The 26529-nt window shown below is 51.4% G+C and overlaps 1 protein-coding gene across 1 annotated transcript; it reads right to left on the minus strand.

Annotated features, from left to right (window-relative positions):
• Positions 1–13891: 13891 nt before the first annotated feature.
• On the minus strand, positions 13892–21843 carry IRF1 (interferon regulatory factor 1). The gene is made up of 10 exons (XM_079917209.1): positions 21539–21843; positions 20405–20496; positions 19027–19126; positions 18039–18215; positions 17872–17921; positions 17631–17763; positions 17321–17443; positions 16933–16982; positions 15942–16077; positions 13892–15631 (listed from the first exon to the last, which is right to left on the minus strand). Exons 2-10 carry the CDS (start codon positions 20489–20491, stop codon positions 15519–15521), a joined length of 969 nt encoding a protein of 322 aa, XP_079773335.1. The 5' UTR covers positions 20492–20496; positions 21539–21843; the 3' UTR covers positions 13892–15518.
• Between the last annotated feature and the right edge of the window lie 4686 nt (positions 21844–26529).

Below are 26529 nucleotides of genomic sequence, written 5' to 3' on the forward strand. Positions count from 1 at the left end.
CGGGAGGAGATGTGGACATGGGAAGCAGCCCTCATGTCAGGCCCCACACCTTTTATTCTTCTCAGCCTCACTTTCTCATCCATAAATAGGATTTGTTCTTGTGTATATGCCTTGAGGGGCAATATAACAGAAGATAAAAGGGCAGACTTTGGAATTGGGCTATCTGGGATAAAATCTCAGCTCTGCCTTTACAGACTAGTAATTGACCTTGAGTCAGTTACTGAATCTGTCTTTGCCTCATTTTTCTCTTCTGTCAAGTGGGAACAATTATAGTGGATTCTATGAGCTAATTCATGTTCCTGACACCTGGTGAGGGCTCAGTCATTGTTAAGCTATGATTACCTTAGCAAGGCTTGTGAGGATCCAACAAGATGGCAGCTATGAGCACAGTTCCCAGACTCGAAGGTGCTGTACAAATATGAGGAAAGAGGGGAGTATTATTTTGGAAATGTTGAAGGCACAGCTTCCCTCCCACATTTGTCTGGGGTGGGGCAACAGTTTTACTTATTTAATGTTAAGCTAGAAGATGCACCAAAGGAAGGTGAAAAACTGAAACCGCCAACCGTTTGAGCAGTAGGCTGCACTGAAACAGTGTGGCCAGTGCAAATGTTAAGGGCCTGGGCAAGGCCCACTTCCTCCCTACGTGCCATGGGTCTTCCTCATACCAGCAGCTTCCCAAGGCTACAGGAAGTGGGTCCAGGAACACTCGAGGGTGTGTGCAGGGAGGCTTGGGCCGGAGGGTGGCAGCTGCTGGGGAGAGAACAGAAGCCTTTCAGGTCCTTGGTGGGTCCTGCGGCCGCCTGTGCAGTAGCCCCTGCCCTCTCCCAGGGACGGGAGAGGCCTGCCCAGGACGGGCGTGTAGCCTACTCCCCGCCAAGCCTCTTCTCTCTTGAGGTTGCAAGCCACTGTACAAAAGGCATCCAGCCCGAGAGAGGCAGGCTGGAGAGGAGAGCCGAATCTTTTCTCAAAGGAAGTGCAGTTGTGGTTTTGAGACGTTCACTTCACATCTGTGGTTGGCGTTTCCCAGAGTTCTCAGAGGTGAATGCAGGGTCAGCCCGATGTCGCCAAATAAGGTTCACCAGTGACCTTAGCAACAGGCTTCGCTGCCCATTGGCTGCCACTGCTGCTGCCAGCCAATGCGGCCTCTGCGGGCCGGCGCTGAAGCTGGGCTGAAGCTTCCTCATGTGCAGGGATCCAGCTGCTCCCTGTCAGGAATCACTGCCCTTTGAGGCAGCCACAGATAGGTAGAGAGCTCTGGGCAAAGGTGCGAGGGTGGCAGGACTGCCTGGGTGCCCACGTCTCAGAGTCGACCAGGCCAGCACTCCAGTGAGTCTTCACACAGCACCGATCTGCACCGTCAGCTTGATGGCCTGCTCCCAGCTTGCCAAGATGAGTTGTTCCCTACCACTCCCACCTTGTCCTAGCTGTCAACCTTGGAACTCCATAGTTCCTATTTCATAGTTCTGTTCGTTCCTCCTTTGTGCCAGGCACTCTGCTAAGCTCCTTCTACACATTATCTCTTTTAACTGTCTCAATAACCCTGTAAGTGAATTAGCCGCATTTTACAGATGAGGAAACTGAAGCTAAAGAAGGTAACCGGCCCAGTGTTGCACCAGTAAGTAGGGAAGCCACAATTTAAACCCAATTTAAACAAATCCAGATCCTACACTATTAACTGTTGCACTATATTGCCAGTTGCTCCGTGTCTGTGTGTCTCAGTGTCTTCATGTGTGGCATGGGATGATAACACCTACCTCACGGGTTTGGGTTGTGGATTATGTGGAGTGACTTACGTGCAGGAACCTAGTGCAGAGCGGCGGCTTGTCCAGCGGCACAGCTTGGCACCTGTAGGCTTGGTGCCTGATAGGTGTGTTCCACAGGCACCCTGCACGTCCCTCTCGCATGGAGTGTGCTGCTGAAACATTGAGGTTTCTGAACTGGACTTCTCTGGGGCCCTCACATTTGCTTTCCACTTCCTCATTCTCAGCCTCCTCCCACTCTCACCCAACTACATCACCGAAGTAGGGAGGCTGGAGAGGAGCCTGCTGCTAGAGGCCCCGGCCTGTGAGTGCCAGAGGGGACAGGATGGCTGGGCTGGAGGGGACAAGTTTGGAGGACCGAATGTAGGCCAGTCAGACTGCAAGGGCAGGCATCCCTCATTTCCTCTATCCCAGATACAGCACTGCTTCCCTGAGAAACATTTTCAGAATTGAAAAATATGTAAGTGATCTGGTAAAGATGAAAATACATGTACCCTGTAACCCAGCAGCCCCACTCCTCAGAATCTGCTCTAACCAAAGTCTTACTCATGTGCACCACAATATTCACAAATAAATTGTGCAGTATTACTGCAGTGAAAATGAATGAACTACTGCGACCTGTAATACTGTAACATTGGATAATAATACTGTAATAGTACTGTGACTCTCATCAACATAACGTTAAATGAAACTGCAGAAGAATACACACAGTATAATTCCTTTCATGAAAAGTTTAACAACTGGCAAAACTGAACTGTATTGTTTAAGGATATATGCAGAGGAGGTAAAACTATAAAAAGCACAGAAATTATTATCACAAAAGGCAATTTAGGGGACTTCCCCGGTAGCGCAGTGGTTAAGAATCCACCTGCCAATGCAGGGGACACGGGTTCAAGCCCTTGTCCCCTGAGGAGCCTTGGAAGAAATGGAAGGTCTGGGAAGATCCCACATGCCACAGAGCAACTAAGCCCGTGTGCCACAACTACTGAGCCCGCGTGCTGCAATTACTGAAGCCCGTGCTCAGCAACAAGAGAAGCCACCACAGTGAGAAGCCCACACACCACTACGAAGCGTAACCCCCGCCCTCTGCGACTAGAGAAAGCCTGCGCGCAGCAGTGAAGACCCAACGCAGCCAAAAAAAAAAAAAAAAGTCAATTTAGTCATGAGCACAGGGGAGGGTTGGGGTTGTGATAAGGAGGGGCATAGGGGTCTTTGAGGGTGTTGGCATTGTTTTATCTCTTAACCTGGTGGTGGCTATACAGATATTTGCTTTCTATTTTATACTTATTAAACTGAACATATGCTTTGTGCATTTTTCTGCATAATTATTGTTTTGCAAAAAAAAGTGTACGTGTCATTTCCAGCACTGAACAGTGCAGTGAAGGGACAGGACGACAGAATGAGCTCTACCCCACTTGAGACTTTTGGAACAGCATTCAGGAGTTTCCACACTGTTTGCTGAACCACAACTTTTACTGCAGATGAGGAGCCTTGGAAGGAATGGAAGATAAAAGCCATTATGCAATTTAGGATTGAAGGATATCCTTTGACATATCACTGCAGCTGGGGATGAGGAACCAGTGCTTGTGGAAACAGGGACCGGATCACACCATGGTCAAGACCTGGCTGGACTTGAGGGGATCTGAAGGGGCAGAAGGACACATGCAAAGACCGTACCTGGGACCCAGCCTGCTTGGTCCCCATAGAGGGTTAATTCAGCTGGAGTTCCCATCCCAGGATCCCCTCTTCAGGGATGTGTGTATTTGTTGATTGTCTGCCGTATGACTGACCCCTTCAGAATACTGAAAGAAAATGGCCTTCAGCAGTGGCTGAGACAGGGCCTTTTCGGATGCACAATAAGGAGTCTAAGGCTACAGGATGAGGCCTTCCTGACTCTGCCTCCTAGGGTGCTGGCATTTCTAAGCTGGCAAGCTTGTTTTATTCATCCTTACTTCCCTAGCCTGGAGTAGGCCATGAATGACAGTTAATAAACGTTTGTGTTGTGAGCCAATGTGTAGAATATATGCTGTAGAGAGTAAGGCCTCATCAGGTCCCAGAGAGGCAGCCTCCCAGACACCCTGCTTCTCTGGTCCATCTCCAGACACCCTGTTTCTCTGGTCCATCTCCAGACATCCCAGCCAGCTACAGCAGACTTCCTCAGGAGGTGCCCAGGGCTCTGGCCCAATGGCAGCCTGTCAGGTGTTAAAGATAATCCTCCTTTTTCTTCTCCGAGCTAAACATCACCAGTTTCCACAACCATTTGTCTTATAGATCCAGTATTCTGGTTATCCAGTCTGGAGAGGCAATAAGAGGATCCAGACATGGTCTGAACAGGCAGAACCATGGATGCAGATGGCAAATTTGGGTTTGTGTGCTTTGACCGTCAGTGTATTCAAGCTGTGATGGTGACAGCTGCTGGCATGGCCTCTGACGTGGTAGGAAGGTTCAGGGTCACTGCTGAGCGCCTTTCTTTCTTTCTTTGGTGTTCTCATGGGCTTTATGTAGACACTTTTTTGATGTAAAACCCCAAGCTGTAGTCCTTGTCACAGTGTTGTATTTCTCCTCAACTCTCCTGGAGACTCCCTGAGAGCTGGCTAGAAGTAAACACTCCATAGGTATTAGCTCCTGTTATTTACTTTATTGTTTTCTTTATTTGAATGAACAATCATGAATTCAGTGTCATTTATTGAGCATATACTATATGTCAGGCACTGCTAGGTGCTGGAATATAGCAGTGAACAGAATAGGCTTGTCCCTTCACTCTGGGAAGACTTGTTGATTGAATGGTTGAACTCATTATGATCCACACCACCACCACCAGACATTCAGACATTCACTGGGTGCTCTCTGTGTGTTCAGTTCAGAATATATCCTCTCTGCCTTCCAGTGCTGGAATGTGGGAGTTGTTGAGAAAGATACCACTGTGGGAGTGAAAAAACACTGGACTTGAAATCTCTAGAGATCAAGTCCTAGCTCTGCCAGAAACCCACTGTGTGACCATGGGTGAGTTGGCTTGACCTCTCTGAGCCTCAGTTATCTTGTCAGTGAAATGAGAATAACAATACATCCCTCAGAGGCAAAAGAGGATCAAATAGGGTCACTATACTGCACAACTCCAGGGGGGTGCCATTCAAATTTTAGTCTCTGCAGCTGCTGGTGGCCTAGGATTAAATGAGACCACTTTTGCTGTGCGACCTGAAGTTAACAGTCAATAAACGATAGCTATTGTTATGTACAAGTTAGAGGGAAGCAGGGTTCACTGCAGGCCAGCAGGCTGCATAGGATTTGGCCAGGCTTTGTTCTTCAAGGAAGGGCAGGGCTCTGAGAAGTACAGACTGTGATGCAGGCAAGTGCCAGGAGCTAGCGACTCCCAGGGCAGGTCTGGGAGAAATGAGGCTGGTGAGGGAGGTGGTAAGGAGAAGCTACTGGAAGCTGAGCATGGAGTAGGGATGGATGAGACTAAGACGAATACTTTAATTATTGAGCTGCAGAGAATCCTAGAGAGCATCTTGTCCAGCATCCAGTCTCACCGGGCCAGCAGAGGCCAGGGAGGGAAAGTAGTTGAGTCTCCGAGATCCTGCAGCAAGGGCCAGGGTCAGGGCTCCTGCCTGTGCAGAACCCAGCTCAAATGACTCTTCTGGCCCAGTTTATGGTTCCACAAAAGGAAGTCCCTGGCATTTTTCACATATATATATATATATTTTTTTTCTAAATATAAAAGTACTTATAGGTCATTGTAGAGCATTTTTAAGTTATACAAATATAAAGAAGAAAATTTAATCACCTATAGTCCTACCAAAGCTACCACCATTAGTATTCTGATGCATTTCTTCCAGTAGGTATCCCACATATAAAATTATATATTATATATTCATTTGATTGGAATTGTATTGTGTATAGTTTCATGTTCCACCTTTTCCCTGTAAAATCGTGAGTATTTTATGAGAAGGAGGGACTGTTTTTTATGCAAAAGAAACTCTAGAAAATTTTTTTTCTTAGGGGAAAGAAAAGGTGCAAAGCCCCAGTCTGCGGGTGGTTGGGAGGACATCCTGCGGGCTGCAGGGTGGCTCTGTCTCACGTCCGGTCTGAGCTCTGAAGCAGTGGCTCAGAGAAAGACAAACCCTTCTCTCCTCTCCTGGCCAGGGTGCAGCCTCCTGCCTGTGGGCAAGGCAGAGTTGATGAGTCTGCACTCACCCTTCCTTCCCTGACACAGGATGTATGCTCATCCACTCCATACAGAAGTCTGTGGGGCCGTGATCGTTATTGCTCATTAATAACAACAGCTTCTCAGTCTGTGTAGCACAGCATTTTCTCATGCATTATCTGACCTGAGACTCACACACACTGTGAGGCAGGTAAGACAAAAGCTGTTAAACCTTTTCTGGATGAAGAAGCAGGCTCCAAGAGGTTTAGTGCCTTATTTGAGGCCACACAGCCAGTAAGTGGCAGAGCAGGGATTTTATGAAGATATGGCTGACATCCACTTTAGTGATTTTTTTTCCTCTAAACCTTTTTCTCTCTAGTCCTAGGTTTTCCTAAGCCAAACTGAATTCCCTTAGTGAGGCCAAAGACAGAGAGCTTTGAGCATTATGGGTGTGTGGAAAGGACACAGAATGCCACCCTGGGAGTCCTAAGGCAAGTCCTGCCAGCTCTGGCTGGATGTGCTGGGTAGCCTGACCTCAGGGCAGCTCTTCCTGGACAGCTCAGAGCCAGAACCTCTGGAGCTTTGGGGAATAGGTTCAAGGAGGCAGCTGTTTCCTGTAGGCACATCCAGCAGAGGCACTATTCTTCGGCATCCTTCTTGACCCACCCAAGTCACGGAGGCCCATTCCCTGCGCAGGGCTCCAGAGTCACAGTGTCTCCCAGGACAGAGTCGGCTCTTTCACAGAGCGACTGTGGGACTCTGTGAGACTGACTCTAACCAGGGGATTCTGAGCAGTTACATCCTTCAGGTGGTATCCCAGTATTGCTGCTATAACAAATTCCCATAAATTAAGTGGCTTAAAACAACACAAATTTATTATCTTACAGTTCTCTAGGTCAGAAGTCCAAAATGGGTCTTAACTGAATTAAACTCAAGGTGTCAGCAGGCTGCGTTCCCTTCTGGGGACTCAGTAGAGAATCTGCTTCTTCGCCCATGCTAGCTTCTAGAGATCACCTGCATTCCTTGCCTTGTAGCCTCTTCCTCCATCTTCAAAGCCAGCAATGGCTGGTCAAGTCTTTCACATAATGCTGCCTCCCTGATTCTGACTCTTCTGTCTCCTTCTTCATTTAAGGACCCTTGCGATTACACTGGACCCATCCAGATAATCCAGAATAATCTCTTTATTTTATTTTATTTTATTTTATTTTTTTGCGGTACGCGGGCCTCTCACTGTTTTGGCCTCTCCCGTATGCGGAGCACAGGCTCCGGACGCGCAGGCTCCACGGCATGTGGGATCTTCCCGGACCAGGGCACGAACCCGCGTCCCCTGCATCGGCAGGTGGACTCTCAACCACTGCGCCACCAGGGAAGCCCAATCTCTTTATTTTAAAGTGAGCTAATTAGCAACCTCACTCCCCATTGCCATGTCACAGATTCCATGCATTAGGATGTGGACATCTTTATGCCACCATGGACCATTATTCTGCCTACTCCTCTGGGTTCTCCAAGGGCTCCATTCTCAGGCATAGAAAGCAGGCCGGGCCAGACCACAGTCAGGATGTGCCCACCCTTATTAGGAGAGGTCCTTTATGCCTAGGTCCCCTCCCACCTTTTCTGCTCCTCACTCAGCTCAACCTGTCCTGGATTCCTCTTTTCCCATGCTCTGTGCCCAGTCTTGGGTGGAGATGGGCTAGGCAGGAAGTGCCAACACGTGTGGACATGGACGAGGGGGGATGCAAGGCTGGATGCAGCAGGGCTCTGGGAAGCCCTGGGGGCTGAGCACCTCCCACCCAAAGACCGTAGGGCTTCCAAGGACTGGGGCCTCTGAGAACTAAGGCACTGAATTCTAAGGGAAGCTCCAGGCCTGGAGGGGCAGGCAGCCAGACACTGAAGTCCCTCCACCTCAGCATCCCTGGCTGCCCTTGACAGCCAGAGGTCACCTGGCCCCTTTCCTCAGTATGACTGCCTGTCTGCCTTTACTCATTCCCTTTTCCCACTCCTTTCCTGGGCCTCAGGCTGGAACTTTGTGGGAGCCTGTGGAAGCAGTGGGCCCTGCAGAGCCTCTGTCCCTGAGCTGCCTGCTGAGGTCCCCAGGGATATAAGACCCAGTAGGAGGGCCAGTGGGCAGTGCAGAGAAGGAGGGGCTGGACAAGGCCTTTGGTCCTCCAAGTAGGGGGACCAACTCACCCCAGTTTGCCCAGGACTCTCTCAGTTCTAGCAATGAAAATTCCCACATCCCAGGAAACTCATCTGTCCTGAGCAAACTGGGATAGTTGGTATCCTGCCTCCAAGGCCCTTTGCCCCTCCTAATCTACTATAGATTACTTTGTCAGCCTGGATGGCTAGCCCTTTGGACTCTTGGATGCCAACCTCTGCACGGTATCTGGGAGCAGAGAGATCTGGGGGCTGGGGAAGGGCCCCAAGCGAGTGCCGGGGAAGTATAGATCTCTGCTTGCAGTGTTCCTGGACCCATGCCTGCATCTGCATGGGACAGAGCTCCTAAATATATGCACGGGGGGGGGGTGAAGAATTGTGTTTGTACCCGATTTCTAAACATTTAATAGCATGATTACTTTTGGGTGGTGTATTGCAGGTGGCTTTAATTAATGTTTCTATTTACTTATCTGTATTTCTTACTCTGTACAATTAAACCATGTTCCTTTTACTTGTGTACATTTTTAATAAAAGAAAGTAATTAATGACTCAGACTTCCATCCCCAGCAGTCCTGCTGAGGGACACAGATGGGTTGTGCTGCATGTCGTGGGATACAGTGGCTTTTGTTCTGGGCTGGTTGGTCATGGCCCATTCTGCCCAAGGCTCTACTGCAGGGTCAGAGCTAGTTACCACTCTGTGCCTTCCCTGTCTCTCAGCCTTCTCCCTGCACCCCAGAGTCCAGCCTGGATTGTCCCCCAAGGAAGGACTCAGAAAAGCCAGGTGGACAGTGGGTAGAGAAGGTGAGCAGATGCTAACTGCAGGGCTTTGCTGACCCAGCATTTTGCAAGAGATGTTCTCAAGTGCCAATCCTGCCTGAGCAGGATCTCCTTCTGTGAGAATATGGAGGAGATGAGCTGCTTGCCTCTGAGGAGCTTCCAGTCTGGTTGGAGAGGTTGGGCATGTGGGGAGTAGCAGACAGGAAGGGGACGGGCACTGGCTGGTGAGGTTTTGCCTGTGTGAGCTGTCAGATACAGGAGGGCCCCGGGACTGCATTGCATGTGTCTCAGTCTGGCCAGAGACCAAAACTGGGGTCCTCCCAAGTGTCCTGAGGCAGGCCCCCAAAGTGGGGGCAGATGGTCTCCTAGGAGGAGAACTCTGGCTGCTTGCCAGTGCATGACAGAAGGGTGGTGATGAACTGTTCTCAGACGCTGTTCTGAGTCTTAGAAGTTTGGACACCCTTCAGGCCCTCCTCTGCCACACCCCACCCCACACACCTAGGAGCTCAGCCCTCACCCTGGCAAGCCCAGAAGGAGCACCAGAAGGGGAGCCCTGAGTCCCCAGCAGAGGCAACCACCCTTCACCTCCCACAGGCAAGGGCAGCAGCCCTCACCCCAGTTCACCATCGCGGTCGTATGGGCAACGTGAAAGGACTTCTTGACTTTTTCTCAGTTTTAAGGAAAGTAATTGCTATTCTGCCCTAATGACTCCCTCCCTCCCTGTTCACCCCAGATCCCTAAACACCAGCTCCACACAACCGAACAACTTGCTCGTTCCATGAAGTCAGCTTTCTCAGAGAAACCTGGCACACGATTCCCCCTGCCCCCACCCCAGGGCTCATGTGGCCTGGGCTGCTTACTTTGCTCCTGAACTATGATCCCTAGCGTACCCCTTCACCTGTCTGAGCAAAGGTGTGGCTGAATATTTTTAACTGCTGTGGAAGAACTCACTGCACCTGCCCTAATCCCGGCGGATTCAGGATGGGCAGCGTGAGGGAGAAGTTGATAGTAGAGCCAGACACCCCGTATCCACCTGGATGGTAAGGAAAAAGGGATGGGAGAGACGTAGAAGGACCCAGGCCAATCCAAGGCATATGGCCGGGAATGAAAGTGAGAGCCACCCTTGCTTCCTCTCAGCAGAGTCTGGAGGGTGGGGGAGGCCTTCCCTGAAGGAAACCTGCCAGTGAGTCTGAGAGCCCACCTGATGTAAGGCAGCAACCAGCCAGCTGCCAGGGGCGCTGGGTTTTCTCAGGGACCAGGAAGCCAGGATTAGACTCAAAACAGGCAGAGGGTGGCTCCAGCCTTGTGGCTGTGAGTTAGGATGCACCCTTGATGGGCTTGGCTCATACAGTTACCCAGAGTCCAGATCTCTGAGGATCCCAGGACTCAACAAAGGGTCTGATTTAAAGCAGGAGAACGAGAGAGACCCCGTTGCCTTGCTCAGACAGAAACGCAGCTGAAAAAGTCCTTTTTGATCCCTAGAGCTGAGATAAAGCCTAGCAGGCCAGAGTCCCCTGGAGCTGGGAGCTGGTTCACAAACGGACATGCGTGGCTGAGGTGCCCTCTACATTGAAGCCAAGTTACCGGCCTGTCTGTTCCGCCCCCTGGGGGCCCCACCCAGTGAACTGCAGGTGGCCTCTAGGGCATTTGCATCGCCTCCCTTTAGGATCAAGTCAAAACTCACCTCACCAGGGCCCTGGGGCCTGTAGCCGCCGAGCCATGTTGCCTGGGGTGAGGGCAGGGAGCTGAAGGGAGGGGTCCCACACAGTGTCCAGAGCAGCTGCAGCTTTTGCTACCTTCCCTCTGTGTCCCCAAATGCTTTTTCGGCACGAGGTGCTAGCTGTCCCAGGCAAGCTCTTCCAAACTTCTTCCCCAGGCCTCAGTTTCCTCCTCTGTGGGCAGCCTGACATCGTGGAAACAGCCTGGGTTCCGGGCACAGACAGATGTGGGTTGGAATCCAGGCCCCATACTGATTAACTGAATCATCCTGGACAAGCACCTTGTGCTGGTTGAGCTCTGGTTTCCGTGTCTGTGAACAGGGGCTGTGGTGGGGTGCCAGTGCCATGGTGTATACAGGGTGCTTGGCACAGTGCCTGATGCAAAGTGAGCACTCAAGGCTGTGTTGTCATCATCCAGCTGGACTGTGAGGTCCTTTTCAGTTCTGCTCCTTTCTGAGCTCGTGAAGCTGGATGAGGGATGGTGTGGTGGGTGAATGTCTGTCTCTCCCCTTGTACTCAGCCCTCATGTCCTTGCCTCATTGCCTCCGGTATCTCCCCAATTGAAATTCAACCCAGCACAGACTCCGTAGGCCTGCCTCACCATTGAGCCTGCAGAAGTGGGGGGTTCTTTTACAACTCCCCACCCCTAGGAAGTCAGCAGAAATGGGTCTCTTGGGAGCTGCCTGGAGCTAGGAAAACCAGGTAGCCAACCAGCTATGCCCTTGTGCTGCCTTAGACTTGGACTCACAAGTGAGCCCTGGCTGACAAAGACAAGTCTTATTCTGCCCAGTACTTTGACTCCTGGAAAAGGAAGTACATGAGCTCCTCATTCACCCTCCAAGCCTCTGCCCCCGTGACTGCTGGCATAAGTGGGGAAAGGTTAGTGCAGAGTTCTGATGAATTTCAAACATTCTCATGATGGGAGGGTTAGCTGTGCCCAGATTAAGAAAGGGCGTTACGTCTGACAGACAAAAGCTTCCTGGGTGCTCCAACAGGGCTGCTGAGGAATCCTGTACCCCACTAATACAAGGATTTTTGGATGTGTGCAAATCATGTGAAAGAACACCCAGTGGTCCCAGAGAATGACAGCCTGGGTATGACCCGGCCCCACCAGCCTGGGGGCATCACTTGCAGAGGAAAGGACTTCACCTCCAACCAGGCCCAAGACTTTTTCCAAGACTTCAGTTCTGTCTTTGGCAGTCCCCACCCAAGGCTTGCAGAGAGATCTGAGGATGCGCTTATCTTGCACACAGTGCACTGAAAGATGCTGAATACTGATATATCAAGAAGGGATGGTTTGCATGTCTTCCCTAAAGGTCTTCTGCCACCATGAGCCTTTGTATGGGAAGCTAGCATATTAGCCTCTAGCTTCCTTCCTATTGCCAAGTAAGCTGAATGAGTAACAGCCCAATTAAAGTGACACCTTTGGAGTAAGGCAAGGGAACTCCTATTACTAACCAGAAATGCCCTTGAACATCTATAGACTTGGTAGGGCAGGAGTTCTAGCTGGTGTGCCTGAGCCCCACGTTGCCGGTTTACCCCATTGGAAAGTGGTCCTTCATGACAATGATGTTATCACAACCCCAGCGAAACAGGTCTTTCAATGAACTCCTAGTCCCTCAGCCAAGAGCTTCTACCATTAGCACTTAAACTGAAATTCTTGGGAGTGAGCCACAAAAGCATTGGCAGATTCTTCGAATGAATTTATTATGCCCAAATCTGACACCGATTATACTGATGTTGCTCCATTTCAGGCACTGTCTAATGAGTTAGTATCAGCTGCCATCCTTAGGTGAGCATTTGGACTTTACTGTTACTCTTGTCAGGCATGGGCTGAGGTCCATGGTGGGGTGTGGTGAGACAGCTCACCATCCTGGAAAATCTGGCTCCATCCCACACTACTCCTTCATGTCTGGTCCTTAGGATTCAGCTCCCTTGTGATGGGGAGGGGTAGGTTTTTGGGGTCCCTCCCTGGACATTCCAAGGAGTTGGTTCCAATTGTTTCGGATGCCTAGGGTAAGAAGAGTTAGAGACCAGGACTCCGTCTTGGCTCTAGAGATTAGGACATCACTGATGGAATTCCTCTCCCATTTTGGTAACTTACAAGTGATGAACTTTGCATATTAGAACTTGAGAGATTTCCACACCTGCCTGGGACTTCAACATATCCACTGCCTACTCTGTCAGGGAATACATCAAAGGACAAGAGGAGAGAAGTCAGAAGCAGTCCCCGCTGTTTGCTCTGGGTTGCCTCCCTTCCTCCCCACCCCTCCTGGGTCTACTCTACCTGGCTTCACACCACTCCCAACCATCCTTAGCTGGAAAAGCCACGCACTAGAAGACCTTACCAAGCCCCCAGTTAGAAGCCATAGGAGGCTAGCCTCCCCATCCTATTTTCCTCAGTAAGGGTGGGGCCCTGCAAGAGCTGGGAATAGTCATCTTATCCCTCCCCTTTGGCCCCCAGATGATGCTAACTCTTGAAAAATCCAGGTGGATCTTCTGATGGACAGTGCTTGAGGCTGGTCTATCCAGGCATCCAAACAGAATGTCTACCCAGCAGGAGGGCCACCTGCCGTTCAGGGAACAATACTTCCCAAGCTTTGCAGAGCAAGTCTGACTGAACTTCGCCCATTTTCCAGTTTTTTCATTATTTTCTCACTCAGCCTTCTCTCTCCCACACTCCTTCCAGGTGGCTAGGCCCTACAAGGGGGTGTCTGGGACCAAGAATATGGAAGATGTGTCCACATGGCTTGGTGTCCCTGAGTGACCCCTTCACTGCCATGGCCTCATTCCCTAGACGATGCTAGTGATGCCTGCTGGCTCCCCTTGGCCAGCCTGCCTACTGCTTTGGGTGCTGTTTAGCCCCAGGGCCAGACTGTGGAGGGAAATGAGAAAAGCCTACTTCCACATCTCTGCCTCTCAGACACTGTGACTTGGTTCTTATCTGAGACCCTTCATTGCCAATATATCAGTGATTCCCAACCTGTGGTTTTCAGAAACACTGTTCTGATCAAAGATATCCCTTCACAGAGATGCTGTGAATCTCTATTGGCCCAGCCAGAACCCTGAAAAGATGTGGAAGAAGGAAGCCTGCTTCACGTAAGGTCATCCACGGTTTTCCTAACACATTTGTACATGGAGCTGTTTCACAGCACACTGCAGGCTGGTATTCAGCACCAGTTATTATTGGCTGTCAAAATAGTAAAATACTTTTGAACAGTCAAGTAAATTAGCCTCAAGCCCCTGTCCCCAGTGTCCTCCAACCACCCCAGGCCCTCCCCCTCAAATCTGCTCCCAATCCAGTATCGACTTGTACTGTCCAATATGGTAGCCACTGGCCACATATGACTTTTAAAATTCTAATAAATAAAATTCCAGGGACTTCCCTGGTGGTCCAGTGGTTAGCACTCCACACTCCCACTGCAGGGGGGCACAGGTTCCATTCCTGATCAGGAGACTTAAGATCCCGCATGCCTCGTGGCGCAGACAAAAAAAAAAAAGAATTAAAAAATCCAGTTCCTCCACTGCACTGGCCACATTTCAAGTGTTCGGTTAGCACATGTAGGTGTGCCGCTGCCTACTGCAGTGAACACTGCAGAGACAGAACATTCCTGTCACTGCAGCAAATGGACAGCAAGTACTGCTTGGCGGCACAGCAGGTTGCGGGAACCTTTTGGGGGCTGGTGTCTGTTCTGATTGCCAGTGACCATGCTATGCCAACTGTTAACTTTTTGGAGTAGCACCTGAGTACACCTGCATTTGAATTTAGCAGGACATTCGAGTCTACGGCACATTCCTCAGAAGAACTCAAAACCTAACACTCCCCAGGCCCCAGGAGCCCAAGTTCAACTCATAGCTCTGGCTATAAAGCCATGGGCAAGTGACTATATTTACATGAGCATATGCCTGTGCCATGACTGTCCCTTCTCCTGCCACCTTCTCCATGAACATAATTGAAAGGATTTCACAATAGGTGCACATCACTGCTCACCCCAAAGGCAAGCTCAGGCAGGATGCCAACAATGAGTCCATCAGAATGTGTCTACAAAAAGTAAAATCATCTATAATTTATGTCTAAGTAAAAGGCCACACCACTTATAAACAATTAACATTTTATAAAAAGACAAATGTACATATTTACACACATGTACATGTGTGGTCACACATGACTTAGTGGTCAGATGATGTTTCCAATTTTAAAAGTCACACTCACACTTGCCTCCCTGGGCCTGCTGGGGGCTGCTGGGGCCTGCCTGAGGGGGCAGGTGGGTACAGAGCAAGGCACAGTATAAATAAACACAAAGGCCAAGAGCTTGGGGGAAGCGTTAGTGTACACCTCTGATCAGAAATGTGGCAAGGTCCACAAGAAAAAGTGCCAGGTTTTTTCACAATCCCCTCAGCCTAAGCAGGGAGCAGGGCAGAGCTCCTCTGAGGCAGAGGGGGCACTGTCCCCACAGGACCCCATTCTTCCTTCACATTTCACTGGCTTTGGAACAGTCCCCAGGGCTCAGCTAGGAAGGGAGGTGGTTCTTTGGGAACAGGATTCACTTAGTGCAATTGTCTCTTAGTGCAGAGCCAGCCCTGGAGTTGGTGCTGTGCTTTCTGAGGTCACTGGTCCGTTCCCTTGGGCCAGCTCAGTGACAGCAAGACCCTCTCCAGGCAGCTGGGCTCAGAGGGAAAAGCTGGAGGCTGACTCCCGTCTGAGACCTCCACCTGACACACCAGTCTCAGAACGCCATCTTCCCAGGAGGCAGGGCCAGCGTTACCCCACAAGACAAGCCCAGACCCTGGCCTGCCGGACCCCCAGAGGCCACTGTCCCAAGGAGGAAAGCCCCATCCCCGGTCAGCAGTGGGGTTACACTTTATCGTATCAAGGGGCCACAGGATTCCTGCTTCTCTGCACCACAGCCGCCATGATGCCAGGTCCTGCTTGCCTAGAGAAGTAAAAGGGGGCCAGGGGCCCACCTATGGTGCACAAGGAATGGCCTGGATGGAGGGCAGCCTGACTGGGGGCAGCAGGCTGTCCAGCCAGCTGGTGTCCATGTTCTTCAGATCTGAAGATATCAGCCCAATATACCCTAGAAGATGTGAAGAAGGTTGTGTGAGGATTGGGGGTGGGGAGGCAGGTGTGTTCTCCCCCCCACCCTCCAGCCCTATCCGTGAAGGCCACAGACACAGCAGCCTCTGCTGTCCGCCGCATGGCAACCTCAATCTTAGGCAAACCTGAGGGCCTGGAAGGAGCAGCTAATTTGCAAGCTGTCTGTACCCAGATGAATTTAACAAGGATGCTTTACCCCTGCTGCTCTCTGGCCCTGCCCCTAAGCCTTCCCCACCCACTACCTGGTTTTCCCTTCTTTGAGAAACCATATGGATCCAGGGTCTTCTTACCCCCAGGGCTGTCAACTTCTGGCTCCTCTTTGCAGCTGAAGTCTCCATAGACAGAGGTGGGCTGGGCCCCAGGTTCATTGAGCAGGTACCCCTTCCCATCCACGCTTGTCTGCTGCCACCCTGACTGCTCCAAGAGCTGGGGACAGATAAATAAGAAGCCATCGGCTCACTTCCAGTACAGACTCACCCTCTGGTCCTGCCTTCAATAAGCCAACACTTCCCAGCCAGGATCACATCCTTGGCCCTTTTCACATTCTCAAATGGATATAGACGTGGAGTGCAGTTAGGATAGGGGCCTGGGAGGTGAGAGTCTGCCCTGGGCTGACACTCCCACATCTACCTTCTGGCATAGAATCTCCAAGACTTCCCTCTCAACTGGGTAAGGACATACCAACCGGGAGTGTGGCTTAAAGCAATGGTTCACATATTAAGTCAAGAAAAGATGCCTAGAAATTTCAGGTAGAGATAAGGAACTATGCCCATGTCTCCATTTTCTGTGCTGATGGAACACAGCCTGGGTACAGCTACTTCAAAAACTTTTTTACATTTATTTTAAAAACTGAAGCAGAAAAAAACCTGGAGAATAATTTGCTTAAAAGAAGAAAAGCCATCATATTACAGATCCCAAAGGCTGATTACTGAAACCTGATGTGCATTTCCCAAACTAACAGGACTGGGGCATGTTAGGGCGGAGGACACGGGCCAGGGACCCGGCACTGATGGTGGCTGACTCAGAGCTATCCGAGGCCCTAGGACAGCATGTCAGAAACCCAGCCTCCCTCCTGCCCCCACTTCCACAGTGTCTTTCCCACCAGCCAAAGTGGTCAGTGGTCCCCAGCCACATGGATGTGACACTTGTAGGACCGTGCAAGCAGACAGGTCACAGCAGCAACTGCCTACCCTCCAACTTGGAAGCTCTCACTGGTTCTCTCCCCTCACTGAGAAGTAGCCACCTCAAAAGAGCACTGAAGAAGGAAGGAAGGGGCTTTACCTTCATGATGTCCTCAGTTAACTTCCCTTCCTCATCCTCATCTGTTGCAGCTGTGGATGGGGAACAGCAGAGAGGTTGGCTGAGGTCAGCCAGGCTCACCCTGCAGTGCCAGCCCCACCAAGTCCCCCTACCCCTTCACACATGCGCACACACACGCTGGCCTCCCAGTGGATATCTGCCTTCCATGAAGATTCCAGAACAGAACACTGTCCTTGTGACTCAGTCTCTTGAACCCTGAAGCCACACCTCTTCCCACCTCTTCCCTCTTCTCTCCAGCCCACCAGTCAGCTCAGTGCCGGGTGGAGTTCTGACCATCTTTTCTGCCTCAGGAAACCCCTCCTTGGATCCCAACAGTCAGGCAGGCAGGCCAGGCCCCGGAGGCACGAACCTTCAGAGGTGGAGGGCATGGGCGACACCTGAAAGTTGTACAGGTCACTGGTGCTGTCTGGCACAATTTCCACTGGAATGCGCCAGTCGGGGAGGGTGCTACTGACGGCACACGGTGACAGTGCTTCAGGACAACAGAAACGGAGGGTCAGAGCTGTGTGCTTTCTTAGTTTGCCAGGACACCCAGCATCCCCCCCAACTTGCAGGCTGCTCCAACAGGTCACCATCTACAAGCCCGGTGCCCCCTAGACCAAGAGAAAGAGCCATCCCACCAACCTATGTGGTCCCCTGCCAGACCCGGCCCACCTTACCTGGAGTAAGGGCCCGTTCAACGTCCAAGTCCTGCCCCATGTAGCCCTGAGTTGTGTAGCTGCTGTGGTCATCAGGCAGGGTGGAGCTGCTGAGTCCATCAGAGAAGGTATCGGGGCTGGATTCCCCACATGACTGTAGAAGGAGAAAGAAGCTTAGGCCCAGGCTTGCTGGGGCACTCCTTCTACTGCCCACCCTTGACTCTCAGGTGACCAAAGGCTAGCTGCTTAGGATCATACTCACCTTTTTCTTGGCCTTGCTCTTAGCATCTCGGCTGGACTTGGACTTTCTCTCTGTGGGGCAGATAGGCTGTCAACCTTGGTACAGGCAGGCATACCAGCCCCAGCTGACTTCCTTCCTCCTTCCCTCTCTCCCTGAGGGCTTTCCCAGGACCCAGAGCCCTTGGATACCTTTCCTCTGGTTCTTGGTGAGGGGTGGGAGCATCCGGTACACCCGCACAGCTGAACTGCCCTTGTTCCTGCTCTGGTCCTTCACCTCCTCGATATCTGGCAGGGAGTTCATGGCACAGCGAAAGTTGGCCTTCCATGTCTTGGGATCCGGCTCCTTTTCCCCTACTTTGTATCGGCCTAGTGGGCAGGAAAGTGAAGAGTATCATCAGGACTATAGGTGGGGATCCTCAGCTGTGCCCTGGCTTGGGAGGAGAAAGACAAGAGTACCCCTGAGCTCTCATGCTGCCAGAGATCCACAATGGTCAAACCAGCAGGTATTCCTGGGTGACACTTGTGCAGGCCCTGGGCTTCTCAAATGCCCAGACTTGGCTCAAATACATCCAGCAAGCCTCAGCAAAGGGCCTAGCCAGAAGCACTAGAGAGCCCAAGCCCCAAAGTGCTATCTTTGTCACAGATCGTGCCCAGTCTCCCTTTGGCTGTCAGCAGCCAGACGGCAGGGACTGGGGCTTATTTGATAGTTCCTAACATGGGAATGGACACAGAGCAGGCATCAAAGAATATTTACTGATAGGTGGGCTGACTGGTCCGAGATGGGCCAAGAGCCCCATCCCTGAAGGATAAAAAAGAGGCTGCCAACCAGAGGGGCCTTGGACCCAGGACTATTGGTCAACATCAAGAAAAAGGAAGGCCTGGATCTCTTTCAGTGTCCGTGCTCACAACTGCTTTTGCCAGGGAGAACTTTAATCTAGCCACAAACTCCATGAAGAAGCCACACTTTCTAAGATTTTGGCTTCATAAACTCCTTTGTGAACATGCTGAAATGATGAACCCTCTCCCCAAAAACACAGGTCTGCTCCCTGCCCACCCCCGAATTCTGTACAACATCTCAGGGAGCTCAGAGACCCCAGTGAAGAGCCTCTGTGTTAAGAGAAGTGCCTCCCCTTATCTCCTCCCTGCCCCTCTTAAAGCTGGAGTCCAGGGCACACACCTGTGTGAATGGCCCAGCTCCGAAACAGACAGGCATCCTTGTTGATGTCCCAGCCATGCTTGGCAGCGTGCTTCCATGGGATCTGGAAGATCATCTCCTCCTATACAGCACACAAGCACACATACATGTAAGACCGTGTCAGCTCAGAGACCACAGGCTTTTGGCCTGAATCTGCCCAGCCCCCCAGATCTGGGAAAAGGCTGACTTCCCCTTTTCACCCTGACATCTGGCTTGGGTTGACCCATCCTGAGAATGGCTTAAACAGGCTACTCCATCACTAGATCTTTCAGAAGGGGCTCTGGGTTCTGATGAGCTAGGGCATCATCAGCTCAGCAAAGACCTCCTTCTGCCTATTACAGATGTGCTAGGACCCATACAGAGTACCCTGGGATGCTTCTCTCAGACTTGTCAGCCCCAACATGGAAGTGAGAACTCAGTTCATTAGATGGGGCTGCTCAGGACAACTGCGACCACTGGCTCCTACACAGGGAGTCCTGGCCATATATACCTGTGGGAGCTCAGGGCCAGACTTGGATGATGACTACCTGTGTGACCCTGGCATTGTCACTATACCTCTTTGTCCCTCACTGTTTTCTCTTCCGTGAAATGAAAAAAACACAGTAACAAATATAAAAGCTAAGGTCTCACTGTTATCATTACTGGTGGTTAACAGTATGGATTTTTGAGTCAGACTGCTCAGGTTCACATCTTGACTTTATCCCTTTTTGTGTGATCTCATCATCTACTTCTCAGTGCCTCAGTTTCCTTATCTGAAAATGGAGATATTAATAGAATCTACCTCACAGGGCTATGCTGAGGATTAAATGACACAATGTAAGTAACATGGTGCCATGCTCGCTCATAGTAAGTGTACAGTAAGCATTAGTTGTTATTATAAATACTATTATTACTGCTAAGTCTGCAGGGTCTATGTTGTCCTTTGTGCACCACCAGCAAGAGGCCTCTTGGGTCTGGACAACTGGTGCAAGGTTAATTCTTGGGTCAACTGCTGAGCCAGTCACCTTCCTACCAGCAGTGCCCACTTTTCTGTCTCCTATCTGCCTGACTGGATCCCTCTAGAATGTTGTGTGTGCTTGTAGAGGTCTCCCTCAGGAGAGACCAGAACTTTGGCCCTGCAGATGCTGGGAGAATCTTGCTGCTGGAAAACTGTCAGTGCCTTCAGGTGGATGCCCAGGGAGGCAGGCAGAAGTCAGCCAGTGGGGCCCTGGCTGGGTCTTGTACACTCCCTGCAGGATCCACTAGGAAATACATCTGCCTGCTCCCTATCACTTCCCTTTTTGAGCTGCACCTGGAGCTTTGGTCCCCTAAAGAACATGGGTTAAAATAGTGGCAGAAAAACCCAAAGAGTAACACTCACTTTATTAATCCAGATCAGCCCTGGGATTTGGTTGGAATTAATCTGCATCTCTAGCCAGGGTCTCATGCGCATCCGAGTGATGGGCATGTTGGCTGTAAAGAGAAGACAGAAGGCTCCTGTTTGGAGTCTGTTGAGCAGCCCCTAGGCACTACCCTGCCCCACCCCAGGTCATTCAATTACCCTCCCCTCCCCTCGTCCAGATACCAAGTACTACAATCATGGGGAAGGGGGCTTTCTCTGGAATAAAACCACCCTCCAAATCTTTTCAGCATCTTGAGCAAAATGCTTCTTCCCTCACCCCCTCCTAGACAGTCTTGAGAGGAGACAGGCATGCATGTGTGTTTCAAGATTTATGTTCAGGAAAAGAGACAAAACAGAGAGATATCTAAATACCAGAACTTTTCTCCCAAAATTCAAATCCTTTGGGAAGCAAGGGGCTTCTTTTCTTGATGCCAAGAAATTTTCCTGCTTGAGTTGTTGCCACTAGATGTGCACCTTCCCTAATGGACAAGCAGTCACCCTACATCCTGGACACTCCCCCCCCCCCAAATCTATTCTACGCCTCCCTGACAGTCACAGTGTAGAGGCCCGGACGCCAACCCTTCCGGCCTGGTTCCCCTCCTCGGGCGAAGTGGCCCAAGGAACACCTGTGGCGCCTCTTCCCGCGGTCCCGGGAGGTCCTCCAACCATCCAGGGCAGCAAGCCCCAGGCCCCGCCACCTGCATAGACAACCTGAAACCTGGGGCCTGGGCGCGAGCTGCGACCGCCGAAAGCCGGCGCCGGGAGCAAAGGGCGCCCACGCGCCGACATACACTCGAGTCCCCCGCACTGCTCGTGGATGCGCGCAACCAACACACAGGGCCACCCAGAGGCCGCCAGCGGCTTCGCGCACACAGAGCTGCGGCAGCGGCCGGGGTCGGGCAACCTCGGCCGGGTGGGCGGTCCACGCCGCGGCCCGCCCTCCCCGCGCAGCTGCTTGCAGCTCCTTCAGCGCCTTCCCGAGTCCGCGCGGGGGCCCAGGCCACGCCGCGAGCCCGCCACTCTCCCGGCTGGGGTTTTCGTCCCCCACTTCCTGATGCCCCGCACGCTTTTGTTCGACGCCACCGGTGCCCCTTGCGTCGAAGGCGGGCTCACCTCGGCTTCAAGCGCTTTTCAGCGGCGGCGCCCGAGGGTCCCGGCGCGGTGAGGGCTGCTAAGCGGGCGCGGGGAGCGCGATTCTTGGTGGGAGCGGGGAGAAGGCAGAGGATGCCTGGGTCGCGGAGCCGCTGGGCACGGCTGGCCTCGGCTTGGCTCGGCTCCCGCTGGCCTCTGCTCCGCCCGGATCGGTCGCACGTCCTGCCTCGACGAAGGAGTGGCGCGCTCTGCCGGGGTAGCGGCGCCGGCGAGAAATCTAAACACTTAGCGGGATTCCCCCAGCCCAGGCCGGGCCCCGCCTCCTAAAGAGCCGCGAGGGCGCCCATTGGCCAGCGCCGCCTCATCATTTCGGGGAAATCAGGCTGTTGTAGAGCTAGCGGCGAAGGGGAAGTACAGGGCGGCTGCCCCTCCCCACCCCCTCCGGCCTGGCGCCGCCGCCCCGGGGCGAACGCGGGCCCGCCCCGCCGGCTCCCACTCCACCCCCATACCAGCTAGCCCAGGAGAAAGCTGTCCTGGAAAGTCAAACGCCCCTGGCCCATAGTTACTCACCTCACTCCGCACTCCCCCAGCCTGCTAGCTCCTCTGTCCATCTCCTTGCCCTCCTTTCCTGGGGATGGGGACACCTATCTCCCCAGCCCCGGTGAGGGGGTCACCCGCGCACCTGCGCTTTCTTCAGAGTGGACGCCAGGACTGAATCCCCGGAAAACTAACCTGCTTCCTCAAGCCCGTTAATGGGGTGTCTAGAATAGAGGGTTGGGCTTCCCTCGTGGCGCAGTGGTTGAGAGTCCGCCTGCCGATACAGGGGACACGGGTTCGTGCCCCGGTCCGGGAAGATCCCACATGCCGCGGAGCGGCTGGGCCCGTGAGCCATGGCCGCTGAGCCTGCGCGTCCGGAGCCTGTGCTCCGCAACGGGAGAGGCCACGACAGTGAGAGGCCCGCGTACCGCAAAAAAAAAAAAAAAAAAAAAAAGAAGAAGAAGGGAGGGTTTTGGCTCTCAAACTGCCCCCTTTTTGAGGGATGACCCACCTCCAGGTCATTCACCTTCCCTGGAGAAGTAAAGGAAAGCCTTCCCTGCTTGGGGCTGCCAGGACAAGAGGAAATCGCAGCTTGGCCGCTGCTAGCGCAGCCTGCCAATGGACTAGGGACCTGTTTCCTCAACTACAAAATAACGATAGCCCTACCTTGCTGGTTTACAGTGACAGAGAGATGATGTCTGTAAAGCATCATGCCCTACTTCGGCAGCAGATGATGCGTGGTTTGCGAGGTCCCTGCCCAGAGTCTAATAGTGACCGGGGGAGGCCTCTTCTGCTTCTCCTTCTACACCCTAGGGACTGCCCCACAAAGGGAGAAGGGTTTCAGAGAAGCCAGGACTGCTGAGTTGAGGTGGGTGTGGGCTAACCTTGGCTCCTCCTAGCACTTCTTGCCTTAGGCCACCTCCGCAGTCTCATGTGGCCCTTGCATGGGAGCCCCTCGGTGGCAGCATTAGTGTCATCTCTGGGCCCTCAGAGCTTGGCCCAGAGACATTCTGGGCAACATGGGGGAATTGCTTAGGTCTGACCAAGGTCTTGGGTCTAGCCAAAGGATTGGGGAGCCCAGGTCCCAGGCCCCTTGGGAATGGAAGCTATTTAACTCTTGGGCTTACAACTAGACCTTGACCTACTTGTACTTCTAGACGCTGGGCTGAGTGTTCATTTTTCTATCTAGAACTCTGGCACAGCAGGCTTCTTCCTTCAACCCCATCAAGCTGCTGATTCAGAGGTAAATCACTCTTCCAGGCCGGGTTGGTTGTGTCACTCCTGTCACCCCAGCCCTCCCTCCATAGTGGCCCCCAGTTGCAATGTTGCAGGCTATAAACAGGCACATTGATGTAGCATTCCACCTGTCAGTCACACTAGAGCTTCCTTCCCACAGAGGAAATGGATGGGTCAATCCAATAATGGTGCACCAGAATCTGATGCTGTGACTAAGACCAAGCTTGGTTCCCAGGAAACCAACAGGAATGGGTCAGAGCTGTCTCCCAGATACTGATGGGTGCAGGAGCCAGGAGAGGCAGAAAGGCAGGAAAACTGTGAGGAATGAGCCTAGCTGGGTGTTAAGCAAAATGGAAGGTGCTGAGGCCCTGGAAGGGGGCAGAAGGGTTGGAGTGCTTTAAGTGACAGAAGGGAGTGGGAATGCACTACAGAAACCAAGACCTTCTGAGCAAGAAGAGCAGAAAACAAGTGGCTCCTGAGTTGCGAAGTCTGTTCTCTGTGCAGCAACTGGGTGCTTGTCCTACCCCTAAGAACCTGACATAGCCACTGGAGAATTCAGAGTGAGATTAGGGAAATGAAGTTTGCATTTCATGTGGTCTGAGGAATTGACCCTGTGAAGGCAGCAGGAGAGTGTAAAAAGTGCTTTAAAACAAGAACTTTATTTTAGTTCATAACCATCTGTATATATATATCTACAATGTGCATCTTTCTGTGTCATGAAATGTACTTCTGCAATATCATTTGTAATGGGTACATATTATTCTATCATAAGGTTAAATAAAAATTTACCCAATTAATCCCCTATTGTAGGACATTTAGGTTATTTCCATTTTTTCACAATACAAACAGCACTGTGTAGCTAAATCTTTGCGCACATCATAATTTTTTGCTAAGGAGAAATTCCCCAGGGTTAGTATTTACCAGTGAAATTGTCATTTACATTTTTGAAGTGTTCTTTGCCTTTTTTTTTTTTTACTTTTAACTTTAGGGATTCTTATGTAATCTTGAAGTCTATAAGAATCTGCTTATGATGATTGGGGGTGCTATACTCCAAATCAGTGAAATAAAGCTAACCCCTGTTTAAGTATCTCAAATTTTTATTGTAACTGTTCTTGATGAATCCCATTCTAAGATGTATCACACATTCCTTGGGAAGCTGGACAGAATATATCTTGTTCTTTTCAGGTTTCTCTTAGTAATTCAGGGCTGGCCCTTTCCCCTCTCTGACTCAAAAGACTCATCTTCTGTAATTCCAGCCATCCCCTCTGGGCAGGTGACCTCCAAACCCAAACTCTGGCTGCCTTCTGGGTGTTCCCCTACAACCTTATCCACAGATTCACACACAAGCAAGCAGAACTTTTGACCTCCCCATTCCACACTGACCCAGCAGCTTTCTCTCTTCCTAATTCCAGCTCCCTCTCTGGTGAAGTCTTTGCCATCCTCCTCCCCTCTTTGCCTCTAGTGGTCTTCTGGTCTTCCTTGCCTGAATCAAGTCCTGCTTTCACATTTCAGGTTCAGGCTATTGTTGCCACAGCCTCCCCTTGAGACTCCCTCCCTGTCAGGCCTGCCCCTCCAGGCACCTCTGCACTAGGTTTATCTCCCTAACTTTGATGATTTCCCTAGCATTCAGGTCCACACAGGAGCCTTGTGGTTCCCTCAGACTCCTTAGCCCCACATTCAATTCACTGCTAACTCTGGTCCCAAGGGTCCCATCCCAACCTTCTTTCCCACAACTCCCCTACCCTTGGCAGTAACTACAGGGCGGTGGAAAGAGAGTCTAGGAGTCTCATGCGGTGGAAAGAGAACACGAGATTTGAGTCTGAAAACTGTGTTCTTGTGCTTTGCCATTTGCTGTGTGACCTTAGGCAGGTTACTGTCCCTCTCTGGGTCTCAGTTTTCTCTTCTGTAAAATAGAGGTACTCTCTGCACATCTGTCCTAATTGTTACAAAGATGAAATTAGATAGACTATCAAACTCCTTTCTAAACTGTAAAATGTTAGTCAAAGGACATGTGTTCACAGTAAAGCATGAACCTTTCACTGTATTTCCATTCTCTGAACACACTTTGTGTTTTTCCCCTGTCTTTGCTTCTTCCATTTGCTCCTCATCCCTGACTTCCTAGGATACTTAGCAACACTCACCTCACCTGCCATTCCCCCTTGCTCTCTCAGTCTTCCCCCTCTCATTCCCCCCGCTGCACTTCAATTTCAGTCTCTGTTTTAAGGCCCGGAGCAAATGCCTGGTCTTCTATGAAGCACCTCCAAAGCAGCCAACCAGAAATCCTTCCCCTCCTCAAAACCCCCTAGCCCTTAACTTTCACGTGTTCTTTTCTCCACTTATCACCTTCTGGGTGGTGACCTTCTGGGGAACAAAGTCTGCTGTTTTTTTTTTTTTTTGGCCATGCCACACAGCATGTGGGATCTTAGTTCCTTGACCAGGGATCGAACTGTGCCCTCTGCAGTGGAAGTGCAGAGTCTTAACCACTGGACCACCAGGGAAGTCCCAAAGTCTGCATTTTTCTTGAAGAGACCTGAGAGGGTCCCTCACACTGCAGCTGGAGTTAGCTGGGGGTTAGGTCTGGAGCAGGGTCTCACTCAAAGGATACCTCACATCTATACTACCACTCAATGAGGGTAAATTTATTGCAGTTTCTCTGTATTAGGCTCTGGGGTTTTCTGGGCTGGCAGAATCAGGCTGCTGGGGGCAAGATCACCTTTATGGAAACCTTCCTCGGTGGACCAAATCATGTCCCTAGCCCCCTCTCTCAGGGTCTCAGAACACAGTGTTCACCCCCTGGGTGGGTTCCAGTTAGTCCTGAAGTACAGCACCCAGCAAGGTTTTAACTAGGGCTTTGAGACTAGGGCAGCCCTGGGCCCCTGTGGCTCCTGCTACCCAGAGAAGAGGCCACAGTCCCCAAGGCAGATGAACGCCAGCAGGCTTTCCACCTCCCAGGTCCAGAGGGAGGGCTCTCTTAGATGCTAAAAGTCCCTCCCAGCCATCCTCTATTTTCACAGCAACCTGGGAGGCAGGCAGTCCTAAACTATCAAGTGCAGCACACAAAGTCAGGCATAAAATAATCTGAAAGCAAAAAAAGCTTGAAGATAGAATCTAGGCGTCATCACCCTGGCTGAAAGGAGCCTAATTATAGATAAAGAAAGTCGTTTCTTAATTCATTCAACAAATATGAATGGCATTCCTGCTCTGGGTCAACTACAGGTTTGGCCCTGGGGATGTGCTGG

This window comes from Stenella coeruleoalba (assembly GCF_951394435.1).
Source record: "Stenella coeruleoalba genome assembly, chromosome: 3".
NCBI classification, from domain to species: Eukaryota; Metazoa; Chordata; class Mammalia; order Artiodactyla; family Delphinidae; genus Stenella; species Stenella coeruleoalba.

Bases quoted from the DNA above. Each gene is read 5' to 3' on its own strand.
- IRF1 (XM_079917209.1), bottom strand. From the start codon at position 20,491: ATGCCCATCACTCGGATGCGCATGAGACCCTGGCTAGAGATGCAGATT. The intron at 18,216-19,026 runs GTGTGTGCCCTG...CCTGCCCACTAG, and splicing joins GAGCTGGGCCATTCACACAG to GCCGATACAAAGTAGGGGAA. The intron at 16,983-17,320 runs GTTCGTGCCTCC...CCCCATCCACAG, and splicing joins CATGCCCTCCACCTCTGAAG to CTGCAACAGATGAGGATGAG.